Raw genomic sequence first — 19,191 nt, 5'->3', positions numbered from 1 at the left:
CTTTCCGTCTGTGATGATGTCCTGCTGAGGAGACCGGACGCCCCCACAAACCGGACTCAAAACCAAATCGGACGCCTGGGTTCCTGTAATGGAGCCGCAGATGGGCCCACGAGCCCGGTGGTACCAAACCCACAGCTCCACAGCCCTGCGCCGATGCCACACAACAGCTCTCAGCGCACAACACTTCCCCAGGTCGACTTTCAGTTCCAAATATAAATGGCCGTTATATTGAATTCATCTGAAAATGTGTCCTTACGGCTTGTTCCACACACACACAAACACGCACGCGCACAGACGCACACAGACACGCACACAGAGAGACAGAGACAGACAGTCCGCTTGAAATGACACCCAGCAATCCTCCAGTGATAAAGACCGGAAGCGTGTCCATGTGCTCAGAGAGACAGACACCTGAACACCCTTCACCCGACAGAAGACACGTCCCTGAACATGTGACTAAGTGCTTTGTTTTTTAAGTTTGTATTGGGGGGGGGGCTGTAAGAAAGGACACGTGAGGCGCACAGTAAAAATAAACCTTTACTACACCTAGAGTGACACACCACACTGTACAGCACGGCCACGCCTCAACAGCACGAGAACACACAGCTCACGATGGCGATCCTCCGCTCGGCTCGGGGCGGGGGCGTCCGGCTCGCAGCGACCCTCTTCGGTCTCCCTCATCCCGTGTGTGCAAGACCCCGGTGAGCCCCCGGGTCTCGGGCCCCTCTCACGCAGACAGCTGGTCGAGCTGCTCGCTGCTGCGGCTGGACAGGTGGGCCTCCAGGATCTCGACGAACAGCCCCCTCTTCAGCAGGCTGTAGGCCATGGGCAGCAGCTGGCGGACCACCTTGTAGAAGTACTGCGGAGACAACGGCAGAGGGACAGCGGTCAGGGGGACACCCTTTAGAGGGGATGCCCGTCAGCCGCACCCGGCAGTTTCCCTCGTTTCTTGCTCTCCTTTAACTACAGGCGTCCGCCACACCCCTCTCCCAAAGACACGTACATCCTGACATACAAAGCCCTCTCAGCCACCCACCCACAGCCGGGCCGGGACACTCACATGCGAGCCGTGGCAGAACAGGTCGATGCCCAGCTCGTAGCCCATGCCGTAGTCGCACTCGTCGTTGGCGAACTGCACGAAGGTGATCATCTCCTGCAGGGGGGCGAAGGCCTGGACGCGCTGCTCATCACTCTCGGCCTCGGCGATCGCCTTGCAGATCCGCCTCAGGCCGGCTGTGTGGGAACAGAGCTGCTGTAACACCGAGACGCAGCCGGACGCCGAACTGCAGCTCAGGACCGGGAGGAGACAGAGGGGCTGAGGACAGCGACAGGAGGGGGACAGAGGACAGGGGACGAACGCCACCTTCACTCTTCAGCACCTCCTCTCTGCCCGTTTAAGATCAGAGAGGAGCCGTGGTTCTGCGCCGTCTCCCACAGAGCCGAGACTCTACAGCGCACGCACCACGAGTCTGCGGTTCATTGCTCAGCGTAACAGCGTAACAGCTCCGCTACCGACACAGGAAGTGCCCGTTATTGAGCCACACGGACCACCGGCTGGACAGCGAGACGCGGACAGACACACGGATAGGGACACACAGGACGGTAAGTCCAAACACCACAGTCCCGATGACCACTATTCACTGTCACTGCCCATCCGCGCAGGACGCCAGGCTGCCCCGCAATGCCACGCACAGCGGCGGCAGCCTCTCACCCGGCTGAGCCGGCAGACGGCACTGCAGTGCGTTCAGGCTTAAGAGACGGCTCAGTGTCGTCTCAGTGCGCTCCTCGCTGCTCTGTCTGCTGTCTGTGACGCCCTCTACTGGCAGATATATAAACTGAACCTCAAACGGCCTTTGTAAAACACTGCAGCAGAACCACTCAGGGTGCCACGCTTCCTGCTGTCCCTCACGCTGCCCTGAAGCGAGTCTCACCGCGCTGTGCGTCTGCTCTCCACTCACAGAGGAGGAATTCCTTCTCTCCCTGTCCTGTGCGTTTAGTGTCACCATCGCCCTCAGTAAGACAGACTATCAATAATAATAATAATAATAATAATAATAATCCCTACTGGTGCCCGTATTGTTCACTGTGTCTCGCTGACACTGGCTGTTCTTTAATGTCATTCACTCAGATGTCCCTCGTGCGCCTCTCGTCTCACCGTCGGTCTCCGGAAGCTCCCGGTAGCCCACGCCGTTCTTGTCCACTGGCACCACGATGCCGGCACCGTGGAACGTCTTGGAGACAACCTGGAGACACAACACAGAGGAGAGAGTCAGGCACGGCCCGGCCACACCACACACAGCACCATGCAGGGCGAGGCCGGCAGTACCTTCCTGTCCCTGTCCTTCATGGCTTTGGTGCGTTGCTCCAGGGAGAAGCCCAGCATCTCGGCCGCGCTCCTCAGCGCCCCCCCCAGGCTGTGTAGCGCCGCCGCCTGCTCCCGTCCCGCCTTCTCCTTCTGCCTCCTGGACAGGAACAGCCTGCGGGGACAACAGGGCTCCTCGGTCACCGAGACATGTCCACCCCACGGCACACACACCGGGGGAGCTTTACATCTTCAAATAATACGAGTTTAAGACCGGAGACACTTCTTCACACAGAGAGGCGCCAAATCTGAACAAACTCCCCAGCGATGTGGCTGAAGAGACAATGTGGGAACATTCAAAAACAGACTGGATAGGATCCTTGATCACTCAGTTATTAATGGACACCAAACGAGCACGATGGGGTGAATGGCCTCCTCTCCATTGGACACTGTCTTATGTTCTGATGATTATTAAACACACAGCCTCAACACACCACACCAGAAACAGACGTATCCAGACAACGCCGTGAGGGACAGTGCAGGACTCACATGACGGCGGCGAACAGGTTGTCCCCCGTCTGCGCGATGGAGCAGCCCTTCTTAGCCTCGTTGGCGCCGATGAACACGGGCAGGGCATCAGGAGAGTCCCTGCGGGGACAGAGACACCGGGTCAGACCGCAGGACGGCACGTGGCCCGGCGCCGGCGGGACAGAGCGCGCCCCAGTGTACCTGTAGTAGCCCATGTGGTATTGCGTCTCGCCGCTGCCCACCAGGATGGTCTGGAACTCGGGCGGGTCGTAGAAGTGCCTCCAGTGGATGTGGAAGTTGGGGTTCTTGGCAGACTTGTGTTTCCCGGCCAAGACGTCGAAAGGGCCGACCAGCTGGAGCCCGAGGGTGTCCTTCAGCGCATCTGAGAGGGACGACACACAGGACACACAGTCACAACCGCACACAGAGCACAACGCACAGTCCCAACCGCACATCGCAGAGTCACACCCATACACACACAACACAACACACATCTCGACCGCACACACACAACACACCGAGCACAAACGGCTGTGATACACCGATCAGCCATAACATCATGACCACTGACAGGTGAAGTGAATAACACTGATAATCTCGTTATCATGGCACCTGTCAGTGGGTGGGATATAATAGGCAGCAAGTGAACATTTTGTCCTCAAAGTTGATGTGTTAGAAGCAGGGAAAATGGGCAGCGTAAGGATCTGAGCGACTTTGACAAGGGCCACATTGTGATGGCTAGACGACTGGGTCAGAGCATCTCCAGAACTGCAGCTCTTGTGGGCTGTTCCCGGTCCGCAGTGGACAGTACTTATCAAAAGTGTCCAAGGAAGGAAAAGCGGTGAACCGGCGACAGGGTCATGGGCGGCCAAGGCTCACTGATGCACGTGGGGAGCGAAGGCTGGCCCGTGTGATCCGATCCAACAGACGAGCTACTGTAGCTCAAATAGCTGAAAAAGTGAATGCTGGTTCTGATAGAAAGGTGTCAGAACACACAGTGCGTTACAGTTTGTTGCGTATGGGGCTGCGTAGCCACAAACCAGTCAGGTTGCCCATGCTGACCCCTGTCCACTGCCGAAAGCGCCTACAATGGGCACGTGAGCATCAGAACTGGACCACGGAGCAATGGAAGAAGGTGGCCTGGTCTGATGAATCACGAGTTCAAGGTGTTGACATGGCCTCCAAATTCCCCAGATCTCAATCCAATCGAGCATCTCTGGGATGTGCTGGACAAACAAGTCCGATCCATGGAGGCCCCACCTCGCAACTTACAGGACTTAAAGGATCTGCTGCTAACGTCCACAGCACACCTTCAGACATCTAGTGGAGTCCATGCCTCGACGGGTCAGGGCTGTTTTGGGACCTACACAATATTAGGCAGGTGGTCATAATGTTATGGCTGATCGGTGTATACAGTGCCTTGCAAAAATATTCACACCCTTCCTATGGTGTCCCATTTTGTGACATTACAAAATTATGCAGACATTTTTTATTATTAAAGACTTGGAAGCTCAAAGTCTGGTGCTGCTCACCGCAGGGGCTCTCGGGGTGCAGCTTCTCGCAGAAGACCCAGAAGTGGTAGAAGTCCTCGGGCAGGGGCAGCCGGTACAGACGCTCCTCCAGCTCCTGGCGCAGCTCCGGGGGCACCGCCGCCTCCTCCACGGGCTGCCGGGCCTTCTTCAGCGCCCCGCTCTCCGCCTGCTAGGGACCAAGCAAGGACAGGCCAGGCTGGCACCCGGCTCCACTACACACACTACAGCTCTGTGAAGGGTTTGCGGAAACACCGATTCAGCTAAAGGGAACTGATCAATACTAATAATAATAACGAGTTTAATTCCACTGCACGTCACAGGGACCTGACATCACATGATCGACGCATCTGTACATGAGTGACATGGCCGTCTGCAGGCGAGCAGGTCCTGCAGTGCCCTGTGTGCGGTGTGGTGTGGTGCTGTGTGTTGTGTTGTGTTGTGTGCTGTATGCTGTGTGTGGTGTGTGGTGCTGTGCGGTGTGTGGTGCTGTGCTGTGTGTTGTGGTGTGTGTGCTGTGTTGTGCTGTATGTTGTGTGTGCTGTATGTTGTGTTGTGCTGTATGTTGTGCTGTATGTTGTGTTGTGTGTTGGGTGTGCTGTGTTGTGCTGTATGTTGTGTTGTGCTGTATGTTGTGTGTGCTGTATGTTGTGTGTGCTGTGTTGTGCTGTGCTGTATGTTGTGTTGTGCTGTGCTGTATGTTGTGCTGTGTTGTGCTGTATGTTGTGTTGTGCTGTATGTTGTGTGTGCTGTATGTTGTGTGTGCTGTATGTTGTGTGTGCTGTATGTTGTGTGTGCTGTGTTGTGCTGTGTTGTGTGTGCTGTAATGCTGGTCAGCCGGTACAATGAGACACAAAACTGCAGCTGCACATGTGCGCGGCTCTGACGTCACCACCAGCACCGACTCCTGTCATTCCTGGAGGGGAGCCCCGTGACGTCACCCTCCGGGGAAGACGAGGAACTGAAACACAAGCCGGTACCGAACACAACAACAACAATAATAATAACAATAATAATAACAACATTAATAACAACAACACGCTCTCCGGCTGCCTGTCCGGTCCGAAGCGGCTCACAGCGGCTCGCAGGTCCGCGGCGGCGGCGCGTCGGTGCCCCAGACTGGACCTGGTGGCGACCAGCCCGACCCGCAGCGCAGCCGGCGCGGACACTGGCGCTGAGTCCCGGCGCTTCATCCGCAGCCCCGGCCGGCGCCGGTCTCGGGGTCGGTTCTCCATACCTGCGCTGCCGATTTGGATTTTCGTTTCCCGCGCCCGGCCATCCCTGCTCTCCCGGCTCCTCTGCGACCCCGGAGACGCACACACGGCCGGGGTTAAGAGAGCGGCGGTGGGGTCTGCCCGTCGGCCCGCAGCGCCCCCTGCGGCCCGGAGGACCAGCGCTGCCAGAGCCGGGCCAGTGCTCAGTCCCACAGGCAGGGGGCGACAGCGTCCGCCAAGTGCGACACGTAGCTCTCGCTGTAAGTATCCATCGTTATTCTCCTCCGTGCCTCATGGTTTATTTCTGGTTTTCCAATCGGTCCTGCAGTTCCCCCTGCACGGCTGGCTTTGTTTTCCAATCACGGTCTTAATTGCTTAATTGAATCCTTAATTGACCTAACAAAGCAATATACCATTCAATTAAGTAATTAAGACCTAGGTTGGAACAAAAACCAGCAGGACAGGGGGAACACCAGGACCGGTTTGGAAGCCCCTGGTTTATTTTATTGTATTGTTTTGTTTATTTTTGTTGTCTGTTTATCAATCTATACAATACTCAATACAAAATTACAAAAAAAACTTGATTTAATTGATTGATGTGTTCCATATTAATTAATTATTGTTATTAATAATAATAATAATAATAATAATATATGCAAGTCTGTCACCAACTCTCTCTCCCCTAAAGCAGGGGTCTCCAGCTCTGGTCCTGGGCCCCAATCCACTTAATCTTATAACCCTGAATCCCAATTTCTACATGTGTGAGTTATTAATCAATTAAAGCACCACAGCTTATTAGGATATTCTCCCCTCAGGAGGCTGTAGGTATTCAGATAATTGCTCCAATACTTTCTAATGGACTGAATTTACCACCTGCTTCATTGATCGAAATGAAACACTAAATACAGGAACAGCGTGGAGAGGCTGGCAGGATCTCACAGCAGGAAGTGCGAGTGAACGAACAGCCCGAGATGCCGGCGCAGGGATAAGTGCTGCTGTATGGGTACAAAAAGCCGGGCGGGTGGACTGGCCTTCACAGCTGCACTGCTGAGATCTGTGGCATCAAACATCTTACCTGTCCCGCTCTAATCAGCGTTTCTGTTGCAGAGGTGGATGAAATGGTTAGCGGGAGAGCGAGAGCTGGAACGAGTGCCTGCTTCTTGTACCTCAGCACACCGCGCCCCCGGAGCCGAGCACTGCGTTTTCAGCACAACACACACCGCTCGGAGAGGACTCCCCTTCAGCCCGCACTCGTGTGAAAACAGCGGCAACAAAGCAGCCTTTGAGACCGAGCCCTTTCTCCACATTAAATTGTGTCGCTTGGGAATTGCCTGCTTAAGCTCCCAAGAATTTTAATCTACTTTCCCATTCAGCGCCGGGAATGTAGCTGCAGATGATTAGTGTGTGTCGCTGTGAAGAGTTTATTTCAGGTCAGCCACTCAAAGACAGTTAATAAAGACCTCCAACAAGGCTGTCCTTTGTGGAGTCCAGCCTGGCCCAGAGAGGAAACAGACCGGGCCGCTGTGTTGCCGGCGCGTCTCCGGGCCTCGGGCACCCGCACTCCCACACTCTGCTGAACTAGTGGCTCCCGGTGCGTCTGCAGGGAAACAAACGGGTGAAGAGGGTTGTTGTTTTCCCATGCCGGGCTGGTGAATGCAGTGCATGCTGGGATGTTAGTTTCATTCAAAGAAACACAAGGGGATGCAGGGAGTTTCTGAGTCAGGTAGCAAAACGAGCCCATCCGGCTGCAAGAGCTATAATTAGCAGACATTGTCCCTTCTGCGGCCTTGCCTGGCAGCTGCTGTTACCCGCCCTCATGGGCCCTGCAGCTGGATCGCTGGACAGACGGGCAGACGACACGCATGTACGAGTTCCCTGTGATTCATTGATCACCTGCCACGGTGAGGAACTGAGTCCACGTGTGTGAGAGGGTATTATGAGTCCACGTGACAACATCCAGAGTCCTGTTCTGCTGCTACATCTTTATTACACGTATTCTTCCGTTCAGACACTCACCGACTCCTCCCACCGCCCCTTATCTTTTATAACGAACCGCCGATCGGGTTTCCGCTCCCAGCTCAGCGCGTTCTGACACTTTCCGTTCGAGAGCCAATCGGCAGTGAGGATTACAGCCGTTCGAACAGATGGATCTCTTAACAAACCACATCCGGCCATTACTGATTGTGCGGGCCACCAGGGTCACTGCAGCTGAAGGCCCTTTCAGACCCGCAAGGACCAGGATGGGTTCAACTGGACAAGAGTTCAGTAATGGACAAAGCTGGGGTTTAGCTCAGAGCTCAGGACGCTGCAGTTACTCAGCTCACAGACTTCCCTGCGCTGTGACTGCAGAGCCTGTCCTGCGAGAGCCGCGCTGCCCTGTCTGTAGGCCCGGCCCGGCCTGCACTGGCTTTAGAACTAATTTAGAACGGTAATGGGACATTTTAAATCTATATATCGAACCGGCCTGGCACAGACTTCCGAGTCACTTCTCGGTCAAATATAAACATCCAAGAGCTTTCAGCCACCGTCGCAGGGGAGGCCAACCCAGACACCGCACAGTCCGACTCGACCAGAACATGATCAGTCAGACCACACCGAGGAGAATAACAGAGCAGCCTAAGCCCCCATGAATGACAGCGGCTACCTCTGTCCGTGTCAGGGGCGCTCAGATCAGTGCTGGGCACAGATGTACTGTTCAATTAGCAACTAATTAATACCTGGAAATTGCTTGATTGGACTAATGTTTCCAATTATTAGTTCAATTAAGTGATTAACTTAATTCTGCCGACCCACAGTGAACACGCGTCCGCAGCGAGCTACGCTTTTCACTTTGCTCTTCATAACAAACCGCGAGGAGAGCAGCATCAGCAGTTCTATTAATAAGCAGCCGAGCACCAGGGGAGCGAGAGAACCGGGCCCGTGACGCCGATCTGGGACACGCTGCGGGGCAGGGCCGCGTGACTGGGCCCGGCGGGGGTTCTGCTTCCCAGGCGGCTGACGGTTGACGGTTCTGCCCGGGCATGTGGAGGCTCTAAACGCAACTGCCAATCAGCAGCCGATCCGAGACAGAACCAGAAGGGTCTGTTGGGATCCAGGCTGCGTCCGGAGTTCAGACCGCGTGTGAGGCAGAGGGGGTCAGAGTCCAGCCCTGAAGCTCCAGCGCTGGGATGCCAGACGCTCAACTGCCCAGAATAATCGAGCCTTTAATTTGAAGTCCCTGTAAGCAGCTTTTAAAAGCGGATTAATAATTCAGCCACAGAAACACGGCTGCTGCCAAGACAACCAACCGGCCAAACCGAACTGAATTGTTTTTTGGTTTAATAATTAACAAGGAACGCGTGGATAAGAGACGGACGATTCGGTGCCGCGGCTGCAGCTCAGCGCGTCGAACAGGAGACTCTTCCGTTTAAATACAATATATAACGCGCTGCGGATGCTCAGGGTCACAGCAGCCAGTGACGCTCGATTTGCGTTGGCAATCCGGTGCGATGAGGAGGAACCACGGAGCCGCCTAACTGACCATGTTCTTATGACAGGCCAGTACACACGACCTGGCATTGGGGAACTTCAGCCGAAAGATTCAAGCACAATACCATCACGCTCTGACAGACGGATCTTCATCTCCATAAATTAAATGGTTCACTAAATCATCCCCCAAAATGTTGAAAAAGCCAAAACATACTGACAAAATATGACGTTTTGTTATCCATTAACAGGTACTTAGATCCACTGAACTACCTCGCAGTGTCAATAATTAATTCTGTAGAAGGAAGCAAATCTGAAGCCGTGTTTGGAAATGTGGTCGGTACCTTCGCTGACCCAGAAGACTGAGCTCGACGCTCCGGCACATTAAACTACTTTCACAGAGTCTGCCTTTATCCTCCGTTTGATCACTTCTTGTACTGCAGTTGTAACTGGAGAGTTGCATTCATTACAGATGGCAGGCTGCTGTGTGTGTGTGGACAACTACCCTATAAATACATCAACACAAAGTCTGATATCAATCTGTTCAGTCAGTGATGCTTTGAATAAAAACAAAATAATCAAACCTTGGGTAACAGACAAGTTTTATTTTGCTATGAAACAGGCCGCCAGCACCCTCAGCAGGCGACGGTCCGCTGTGCAAGAAGCGATACGTGACAGAGCGGCCCGGGAGACACCGCAGGCCCGTTCTGTGCCCGTCTCCTCCCGGCGCCACCCAGCCGTCCACACATGCAGCTACAGGGATGGGAGGGGACGGGAAGAGGCGGCCAGAGGAGGCCGCTGTGGATCGACTGCAGAGGCGTCGGGGGCGCAGCAACCTCTGAACTCTCCCCGAGCGCAGAACTCAACTAGCAGATTAAATGCAACGGTTTAAACGGGTTCTCAGCCCTGGTCCTGGAGAAGCCCCTACCCTGCTGTTCTGACCGAGCTTAATTACTTAACTGAACCTTAATTGAAGTAATTTCCTAAATCAGAGCCTTTTAATTGTTTGGAACAGTAGGGGTTTTCAGTTAAGCATAAAATTGTATAAGGAAAATATTATTTTTATATTATATTATTTTTTAATTAGTTACACAATTTAAAGTGTCAAATGAAATCCAATTACTTCAATTAAGGGTCTAACTAAGTAATCGAGAGCTCAGTTGGCAGCTCTTCCTCCGGGACCAGGGCTGAGAACCCCTGATCTAAACAGTTATTCTAATGAATCGTGAGGCCGATATCTGCGGGACCCATTTGAGACCGAAGACGGGACAGATCGTGCTGCAGGCGGGACAGGCAGGTCAAGCTTTCATCTACAGTTAACTAACAGAGACCAATAAAGTCCCCCCCCCACCCCCACAGTTCACAGGCAGCATGAGGCAACACAAACACAAACACAAACACGCTCGTCTTACATTAAATACATTTTCTTCTCGTTTAAGGCAGAGCAGCAAAGAAGCCGGGCTGAAAGCAGACGCCCACCCTGGAGGAGAAACCAGCCCGAGTTCTTTCGCCCCGATATACCATGGGGGAAAAATGCACGGGAATTCATACCCCACAACGGGACTCACACACGGCTCTCGTACGCCACCGGGCTGGCACTGTCCTGCTCCCTCTCCACCTCAACCGCCCCATCCTTCTCCTCCGTCTCCTCCTCTTCCTGCTGCTGCTGCTGCTGCTGCTGCTGCTCCTCCTCCACCTCCCGCTCCCGCTCCTCCTCCTCCTGCTGCTGCTGCTGCTGCTGCTCCGGCTCCTGGGGCGGCCCCTCGGGCTCGTCCTCGGGGCCAGGCGGGGCCTCGGCGGGCTCGGGCTCGGGCTCCAGGGGCGAGCCGGCCGGCGAGTCGGTGGGCGAGTCCAGGCTGCTGTCCTGGCTGGAGGGCGGGTGCACGGACACGGTGATGGCGATGTGCTGCGGCTGCTCGTGCAGGGAGGCGTCGTCCGAGTCGGCCGCCGGGGACTCGCTGCGCTGGAGTGCGCTGGGGATGGTGTAGACGTCCGTCCCGCCGCCGCCTGCCCCAGCGCCACCCTCCGCGCCCTCCACTTCGCCCGCCTGCCGCACGAAGGTGTGCCGCAACTCCTCCACACCCACCACCTCCAGGATCTCCTCCATGAAGGTGCGGCAGGTCATGATGAGCGGCGGCAGGGGCACGCTGCGGGCCAGCTCCTCGATGTAGCGCGCCAGCTCCATGGTCTTGAACTGCGTGACCTTGGCCAGCTCCAGCGTCTTGGCCGAGGTGATGATGGGGATGCGCTTGGCGATCTCGAAGGCCTTCTGCAGCTTCTCGGCGCCCTCGGTGCGGAAGAACTCGTTGATGGCCTTCTCGGTCTTCTTCAGGTGGCTGCTCATCATGCAGAGGCGCGTGATGTTGAGGGCCATGACGATGGTGAAGGCCACCAGGCACACGATCATGTAGTACAGGCCCATGTCCCCGTTGGTGAACACCACCCGCAGGGTCACCGTGACATTGACGCTGCCCAGCGCGTTGGATGCTCTGCAGGTGTATTTGCCGCGGTCTGCGAACGTGATGCTGGAGATGTTCAGGACCCCGCTATCCAGGATCCACCACTTCCCACCTAAGGGAGGAAGAACAGGGAGATGAGTGCAAGTGCAAGTCACAGGTCTGCTCTACCATCTGCGCCCCACACCCAATAATAAAACAACAACAACAAGCGCCTAAGCGCCCGGCACAGGATACAGCTCGTCACTGTGCTGAAACCAGAGGAGCCGCGTCTACGGTTGTGCGATAATAGCTGCCTCCCACGATCAGGACGACGACACGTCCACTGAAGGCGTGAGGGTTTTAAAGGGGGGAGATATTCCTGAGCACAGAGTGAGCGGCGACTGTATGTTGCCCATCCTGGGTCTCCACATCATGCAGAGACAGGGGGGCACACACTGTCTGAGCAGCAGCTCTCACACACTGGAGAGAGGAGAGAGCTGGGCATCACAATCCACTCTGCAGAATTACTCTCCTCTGTAAAACAAGTGCATCTATCGCCCCCCACCCTCATCAAATGCATTTTAAGTAGCCATAAATACATCTCCAATAAAGCCCTCTGTGTGCCAGCAGGCATGTGTAGGAGTTGCGGCATTATCCACACGCAGCAGCTGCAGGACGACTAAGCCGCTTTAACCTTGATCTGCGTGGAAAGCCGCCGGCACAGAGACGGGAGGGGGGGGGGGGGGGGAGGGAGAATGACCCCCTTTGAAATGGAAACACGCATCCAGTCCACACCATTATCATTTTGTTTATTTTTCAGTCAAAGTTAGTGGCGGCCACACCTCTCCTTCAGCGCCGACAGCGACTCAACGCATCGGAGGCTGTCAAAAGAAGACGTCTCTGGAGAAATGCACTTCACCTGAACTCTTCCAAGTACAATAAATGTAAATTAAGCCTTTAATACTTTGCAGCAACAGTTAAAGCCTGCAGTCTGAAGCACAGCCTCCACGACACTCTTTTGAAACACAAATGCTTTGCACTGCGAACCAACTGCAGAGCCCCCCCACACCATACATGCACAGAACTACACAAAGCATGTGCCCCCCACCACACACAAAAACCTGCTAAACAAGGGTTGCCTTTATGCATGGAGCATATCAATCATACATATTGTGGATTGTCAGTTTAATATACAGGTGTGAGTGATTGAACTCAACGCTCTAGTGCCTCCCATTGTTTTGCTGGTGGCTCAGACGCTCCACTGGGTCTCGGATCGGGTCTCGGTACCTGTTCCTATCGATTAGAGACGCAGTGTGAGAGGGTGTGCAGCACGTGCCTCTCAGCTGCAGAGTGCCACCGGTGCAGCAGCACAGCTCTGAGCCCAGACGCGGCCCGGGAGTGGAAAGACAGGGCGTCCCACAGGGCACAGCCCGTCCTCATTAGCTTTGTTTTTGTTCTGGTTTCTCGTCTTCCTTCGGTTACACAACAGAGGAACGCGGTCACTGTACACCTGGCAAAACCACAGCCCGTCTCTCCCTCTGTCACCCTGCCAACTCACAGGAGCGTACAGGGGACACTGTGCAACACGCTTAGCACCAAACACTGAAATACTGGACAGGCACAGAGACGCGCTGGGTTCTCAGCCCTGCAGCAGGAGACTCTCCCTGGGGGCCATTCCAGTTATTCAGTTCCAATTCCCTTTTCAATTCCGGTCGAGATTATGATGTCATCGGCAAAATTGGATTTGGTATTTGCATAGATCTGAAAAAGGAACTGGAATTGAAAGAGTGGAATTGACCGTAAATCTGGCGATTCCGATGCAAGAATATGCTCCACTGTCCCGTCAGGAGCTCCGCTGTCTCTGTGTAGCAGTTCGGTGAGGCTGGGCGCATTTGGTTATTCAGCGTCTGGTGTGGGAAGGGTTAAACTAACAGCACGGCTTCTTAATTATTTCACCCCTGGCACTGTAACCCGAGACAAGGGCAGGTACATCACCAGTCACTCCCTCGGAGACGGGGAGAGTCAGACACACATCTCAGGGGTAAGAAGTCACAGCGACTCCACAGAGGCAGACCGGGCCGTGTAATGTTTACAGACTCTGACCATATCATGACCTCAGTGACTTGATCGGCCTCATTAGAGCAATAAAATCAGCCACCAGATCAATGATATTCATTCGTACTCTGCACAGCCCTATGCCCAGGGTTCCCGTCATACACCCGGGCTGACAATCACAGAGCTGCAACTTATACATGTGATTAAACCACCGGCCAACTTCCTCCCACTGCAGCGAGGCACATTCATATCCTTGAGCCGAGCTGTAAAAAAAGCTCAGACGACAATCCCCCTCAGACGCTTTGGCACTCAATTCACATCTTGAGATGGATACGGTCAAACCACAGCACTTCGGCCACAGAGGATCTTTCAGATAGGCGAAGTCACGTTACACACACGTGTCATGCAGCGCCACTGTGAGATATTAACATCTTAAGAACGGCCTAAGTGTTCAGGAGGCCTAGAGATCTGACTGGGGCTAAACACAACAGCCTGGCTTAACAATGGTGGCATTGATGACAGCACTCATATCAGATCATTAACGATACAAAGCACGACTGGACTGGATTTATTGTCTCCCGAGAAGCTAATGAGTTTCCAAACTACATCTGAGCTCAACAGCAGCAAAACCCTGTGGGGGAAACGCGTCTCACTGTGGGCACAGAGTTCAGCACTGGGGGGGGCAGGCCTGCGGCCATGAGATGCCTTGGTAAACCTTGAGTACTGACATGAAGCCCTTACTTAACAAAAAAGAATTTCACATCGTTACCTAAAAGTTTTTTTATGAATGGAAGTGTCAGGACGTGATTGCAGGAATCTGCTCGTTTACTCACCCACTTTATGGTCTTATACTGCACCTCTTATCTTAATCTCTAGGAAAAACAGACCATAAAGCCCCGATAGCCACCAAGCCTCACCAGCGCCACTGCTCGGCCCAGAGCCTGGCTTCACAAGTCGCACTGCAAGCGTGTGGCGCTCGACGCTGTACCGGTACACACAGTGGCCCGGGCCCCGGGCAGCAGCCCTCTCTCGGCCCCCATAGAGACGCAGCTCTCGCCTCCTACAACACACTTCAGCACCGAACACCTGCGCCTGGCCGGTTTCCCAGCCCTCTGCCTGGCAAGGGCTTCACAGTCATCATACTTCACACTACACCACAGTTCTACGGTGTCGCTCTCCATTTTTTCGAGACCCCTGCCAGAGACACGGCTGGACTGCCCCCTGACCCCACCGTGGCACCGTACCCTGCTTGTGACAATCATAGTAAACAAGAGTGCTGAATCTGCTGGTGCGATGAACGCGTTATACTGCTGGATGAGAGGCCATCGTTCGACCGTCACGCCCAGATTACAGGCCCAGCCCTGACTATTCGTGCAAACTTTCTAAATCGCACATTATTTACATATAAACACACTGTATGGTTCTCATTATCGTGTGGAGCTGAGCGACCGCAGCAATGGAAATATGACACTTTCAGCCCCAGTGTAATTGTCTGATACGCGAGTTGGCATTCCTTTGACAAGCCTGGGCAGCTCCCTCCCAGTAGCACCGGAGAACGGTTACAGACCGGTTCTGTGGGTTGCCAGGGCAGGCCGGCCGGTCTGTTAATTTCATCTCTGCTGGCTGTGGCACACGTACGATTGAGAAAGAACTCTGGGCTGATGCGTTTGTCGATCTTATTGTGCAGGGAAGGCCAGGTGCGAGTGATTTCATATTCATCTAAACAAGGAGACGGATCGGTGTGCGTCTCTCAGCTGATCCTCCGAAGCCGGAAAACCTCAGGAGTCCAGAACACGAGCTCTGAACACGGGTCTCGCTCCAGCGATTCTGCAAAAATCTTTTATTTAAAGTCTCTTCTGGTTCCACAGTGTTTGCATGTTTTATGGCACTTCCCTGCACGCTACACTGTGTGTCTGAATGAAACTAAGAATTGTCACAACACGGATGTTGAATGTTTGCCACCGCAATGGGAAATGTGACACGTACTTCACTGTGGCACACCTGACGTCATCTATGAAGTTAGACCCTACATTTATTTTTTCACAAAGCATTTTTGTGAATACACAAAAGTAACAACTGTGTAAATATTTGATGACACGTCTGCCAAGACACGGACAGATTCTTAAGGTCTTGAAAGAACAAAAAAGCAGCAGCATTTAGACTTTGAAAGGAAAAACCCTCTCAGTGGCACAAAAGACCGTTCCAATAGGCGCTGGATTACAGTCCCCACCCTGACTGCTCTGCTCTACAGCGCACACTGTTGATGGAGACACAGACACGCGTGTACAGAAACAACAGCTACACGGGAAGGAACTGGTGCATGAAAACAAACACGGGGGAGTTGTGTCATAACTCACCGCCTGTCTCCACGTCCAGCAGGTTCCCATTGGAGCTGTACCACCGGAAGTCGGGAGGCGGGTCTCCGGTGACGTTGCAGTCCATCAGCACGCTGTTGCCCTCCCTGGCGATGACCTGCTTGATCTGGGTCAGCACCACTGGCACCGAGCCGGTGACGTTCTCTGTGCCGTTCGGGGGCGCCACGGACACGGGGCTGGGGGTCCGGGCCGCCCCGGCCAGGCTGAGAGCGGCCAACATCAACACCACCGTCGCATACATGTGTCCTCCGTCCATGGTCCCCGTCTGTCCCTGCGGTGTAGGCGCACTGGCCCTATCTGATCGTGCTCCCGCTGGACCGTAAACTGAGTCTCGACTCGGACTCCACGAGCATCGTCCTGCAGGGACACAAACACACAGCACAGTCAGTCAGTTACACAGGGACACACACACACACGCAGTCGGTCAGTTACACAGGGACACACACACACACACACACACACAGTCGGTCAGTTACACAGGGACACACACACACACGCAGTCGGTCAGTTACACAGGGACACACACACACACACACACAGTCAGTCAGTCAGTCAGTCAGTTACACAGGGACACACACACACACACACACACACACACAGTCGGTCAGTTACACAGGGACACACACACACACACAGTCAGTCAGTCAGTCAGTTACACAGGGACACACACACACACGCAGTCGGTCAGTTACACAGGGACACACACACACACACACACACACACACACACACAGTCGGTCAGTTACACAGGGACACACACACACACACACAGTCGGTCAGTTACACAGGGACACACACACACACACACACACACACACACACAGTCAGTCAGTTACACAGGGACACACACACACACACACACACACAGTCGGTCAGTTACACAGGGACACACACACACACACACACACAGTCGGTCAGTTACACAGGGACACACACACACACACACACACAGTCGGTCAGTTACACAGGGACACACATACACACACACACAGTCGGTCAGTTACACAGGGACACACACACACACACACACACACAGTCAGTCAGTCAGTCAGTTACACAGGGACACACACAGACACACACACACACACACACACAGTCGGTCAGTCAGTCAGTTACACAGGGACACACACACACACACACACACAGTCGGTCAGTCAGTCAGTTACACAGGGACACACACACACACACACACACACAGTCAGTCAGTCAGTCAGTTACACAGGGACACACACAGACACACACACACACACACACACACAGTCGGTCAGTCAGTCAGTTACACAGGGACACACACACACACACACACACACACACACACAGTCGGTCAGTTACACAGGGACACACACACACACACACAGTCGGTCAGTTACACAGGGACACACACACACACACAGTCGGTCAGTTACACAGGGACACACACACACACACAGTCGGTCAGTTACACAGGGACACACACACACACACACACACACACACACTCCGTCAGACAGTCAGTTACACAGGGACACACACACACACACACAGTCGGTCAGTTACACAGGGACACACACACACACACAGTCGGTCAGTTACACAGGGACACACACACACACACACACACACACACACTCCGTCAGACAGTCAGTTACACAGGGACACACACACACACACACTCCGTCAGACAGTGTACCCTGGGCAGCCTCCCCGGGCAAGAGCAGCTCTCCTGCGGTGGACAGGAGCTCCGCGGCTGCCCTGCTGGAGCCGCACTGCTGCGCACCGCCACGCAGGTTGTGTCGGTGTAGAAAAACGCACAACACGGGCTTTGCAGTCAGGAAGACGCGATTAAACAGCCCGCCGGCCAGCGCTACGGTCCCGGTCCCGGCGTGAGAGCGACTGAACCCCAGAGCGCCTGCGCGTCTGAACCGGATCACCCCCCAGCCCGAGATTAACTGGACCGGCCCGGACCCTCAGACACGCCACTCGGACCAGAGCCCGGCTGGGTGGTTTTCCCAGATGTTGCCGCAGTGCCCGCAGTCGGGACTCGTACAGTGATGGCGCCGGGGCGGGCTATACCTCTCCCGCCGATCGCGGCTGACGGTCGGTGTGAAGCCTCGGGCTGTAACGGCCTCTCCGGTCCCTCCGCTCCGAACAAAACAAGAAGCGGCTCCTGTTGTTCTGCCGCTCATTGGTCGCGCAGATTCCGCAGCTCTGCGTGGGTCTGCGCTGCTCCTCCAATGGGAGCGCAGGGATTGTGCAGATCTGTGCAGATCTGCGCAGAACTGCGGGAAGAATCTGCGCTACAAGAACACGACTACACGACGAGCTGTTGGCAGCTGCGCTCTGGCGAAAGACTCGGGCGAAAGGAAAGAAGATGAAGAAGAAGTGGCGGAAGAGTTGCGGTCGGCGGACTTACCGGGCGCTGGCAGTTTTATGATCAACACGTTTCTTCAGCGGATCCGGTTTCGACGCGCAATGGCAGCCGCGCTTCAGCTCTGTCGAGCGGAGTCCATCCCGCCGCCGCTCCGCTGCAGAGATATAGGGCACAGTGCCGCTGCGCATGCGCCCCACGCCGCCAGCCCCGGCGGAGCTGCTGCCCGGCGGAGGGGCAGGATGGGGGGGTCTCTCGGTTGAGTTTGAGGTGCTGTTCCGTCGCAATGCGATTTTCGGGCGCCGATCTTGCGGAGGTGCGATACCCGACCTTGCAGGTGTCCCAGCAGCCGGAGACGTCACCGTTTTGCGGGGAATGATCAACCACAGTTCCCCAAACCTCCACCAACCCTCTGTGCTCTGGGGTTAGAGCAGGACACGCAGGTCGTGTTGTTTTTGTGTTTGTGCTCATAGTCCTCCCGACCCCGAAACACACATCTTGTAGTTTGTACTTTTGATCTTGAGCAGAAAGGCTGCCCGGCTCCTGGGGGGCCACAGTCTCGTTTTTGTTTCACCTCAGCTGCCAATTGCTAAATCAAATAGATCATTGGTTAACCTGGACCAATCAAGCATTATTTCCATGTTAGGAGCTGGTAGGAATGTAAAGAGATCTGCAAAACCACCAGTCCTCCACATCAGGGGGTCTGACTCCAGTGTTGGGGGGCCACAGTGTCTCCTGGTTGTTGTTCCAGCCCAGTGCTCAGCTCCTTAACTCGCCCAATGAAATAACTGGAGGAAATGAAAATGTCTCCCTCCAGACTAAGAAATGTATTGTGGGTACAACATCAGAAGTACTGTGTGAAGCAATGGGGCAATGAGTTAAGGTACATCACTGTGAGATCTAGACATAAAATACAGACTGTAACCAAAAACATGAAC

The 19,191-nt window shown here is 54.4% G+C and overlaps 2 protein-coding genes across 5 annotated transcripts; both read right to left on the bottom strand.

Moving 5' to 3' along the window:
- Window positions 1-519: 519 nt before the first annotated feature.
- Window positions 520-5,706, bottom strand: hpf1 (histone PARylation factor 1). Of its 2 annotated transcripts, none has more exons than XM_066720904.1 (8): window positions 5,597-5,706; window positions 4,363-4,531; window positions 3,032-3,212; window positions 2,852-2,950; window positions 2,327-2,477; window positions 2,156-2,243; window positions 1,061-1,233; window positions 520-859 (listed from the first exon to the last, which is right to left on the bottom strand). In XM_066720904.1, the coding sequence occupies exons 1-8, from the start codon at window positions 5,636-5,638 to the stop codon at window positions 728-730; spliced, it is 1,035 nt and encodes a 344-aa protein (XP_066577001.1). In that variant the 5' UTR covers window positions 5,639-5,706; the 3' UTR covers window positions 520-727. The 2 variants fall into 2 exon arrangements, with proteins under 2 accessions (XP_066577001.1, XP_066577002.1); XM_066720905.1 differs by having other exon boundaries at window positions 4,363-4,528; window positions 5,597-5,699.
- Window positions 5,707-9,623: 3,917 nt separating this feature from the next.
- Window positions 9,624-18,721, bottom strand: mfap3l (microfibril associated protein 3 like). Of its 3 annotated transcripts, none has more exons than XM_066720901.1 (3): window positions 18,299-18,721; window positions 15,889-16,263; window positions 9,624-11,609 (listed from the first exon to the last, which is right to left on the bottom strand). In XM_066720901.1, the coding sequence occupies exons 2-3, from the start codon at window positions 16,160-16,162 to the stop codon at window positions 10,603-10,605; spliced, it is 1,281 nt and encodes a 426-aa protein (XP_066576998.1). In that variant the 5' UTR covers window positions 16,163-16,263; window positions 18,299-18,721; the 3' UTR covers window positions 9,624-10,602. The 3 variants fall into 3 exon arrangements, with proteins under 3 accessions (XP_066576998.1, XP_066577000.1, XP_066576999.1); XM_066720903.1 differs by lacking the exon at window positions 18,299-18,721 and adding an exon at window positions 17,959-18,060; XM_066720902.1 differs by lacking the exon at window positions 18,299-18,721 and adding an exon at window positions 17,576-17,952.
- Between the last annotated feature and the right edge of the window lie 470 nt (window positions 18,722-19,191).

This window comes from Amia ocellicauda, chromosome 13 (genome assembly GCF_036373705.1).
Source record: "Amia ocellicauda isolate fAmiCal2 chromosome 13, fAmiCal2.hap1, whole genome shotgun sequence".
Classification (NCBI taxonomy): domain Eukaryota; kingdom Metazoa; phylum Chordata; class Actinopteri; order Amiiformes; family Amiidae; genus Amia; species Amia ocellicauda.
Note: the sequence above shows the minus strand (reverse complement) of the source record. Positions and strands in the feature narration are given on the sequence as shown.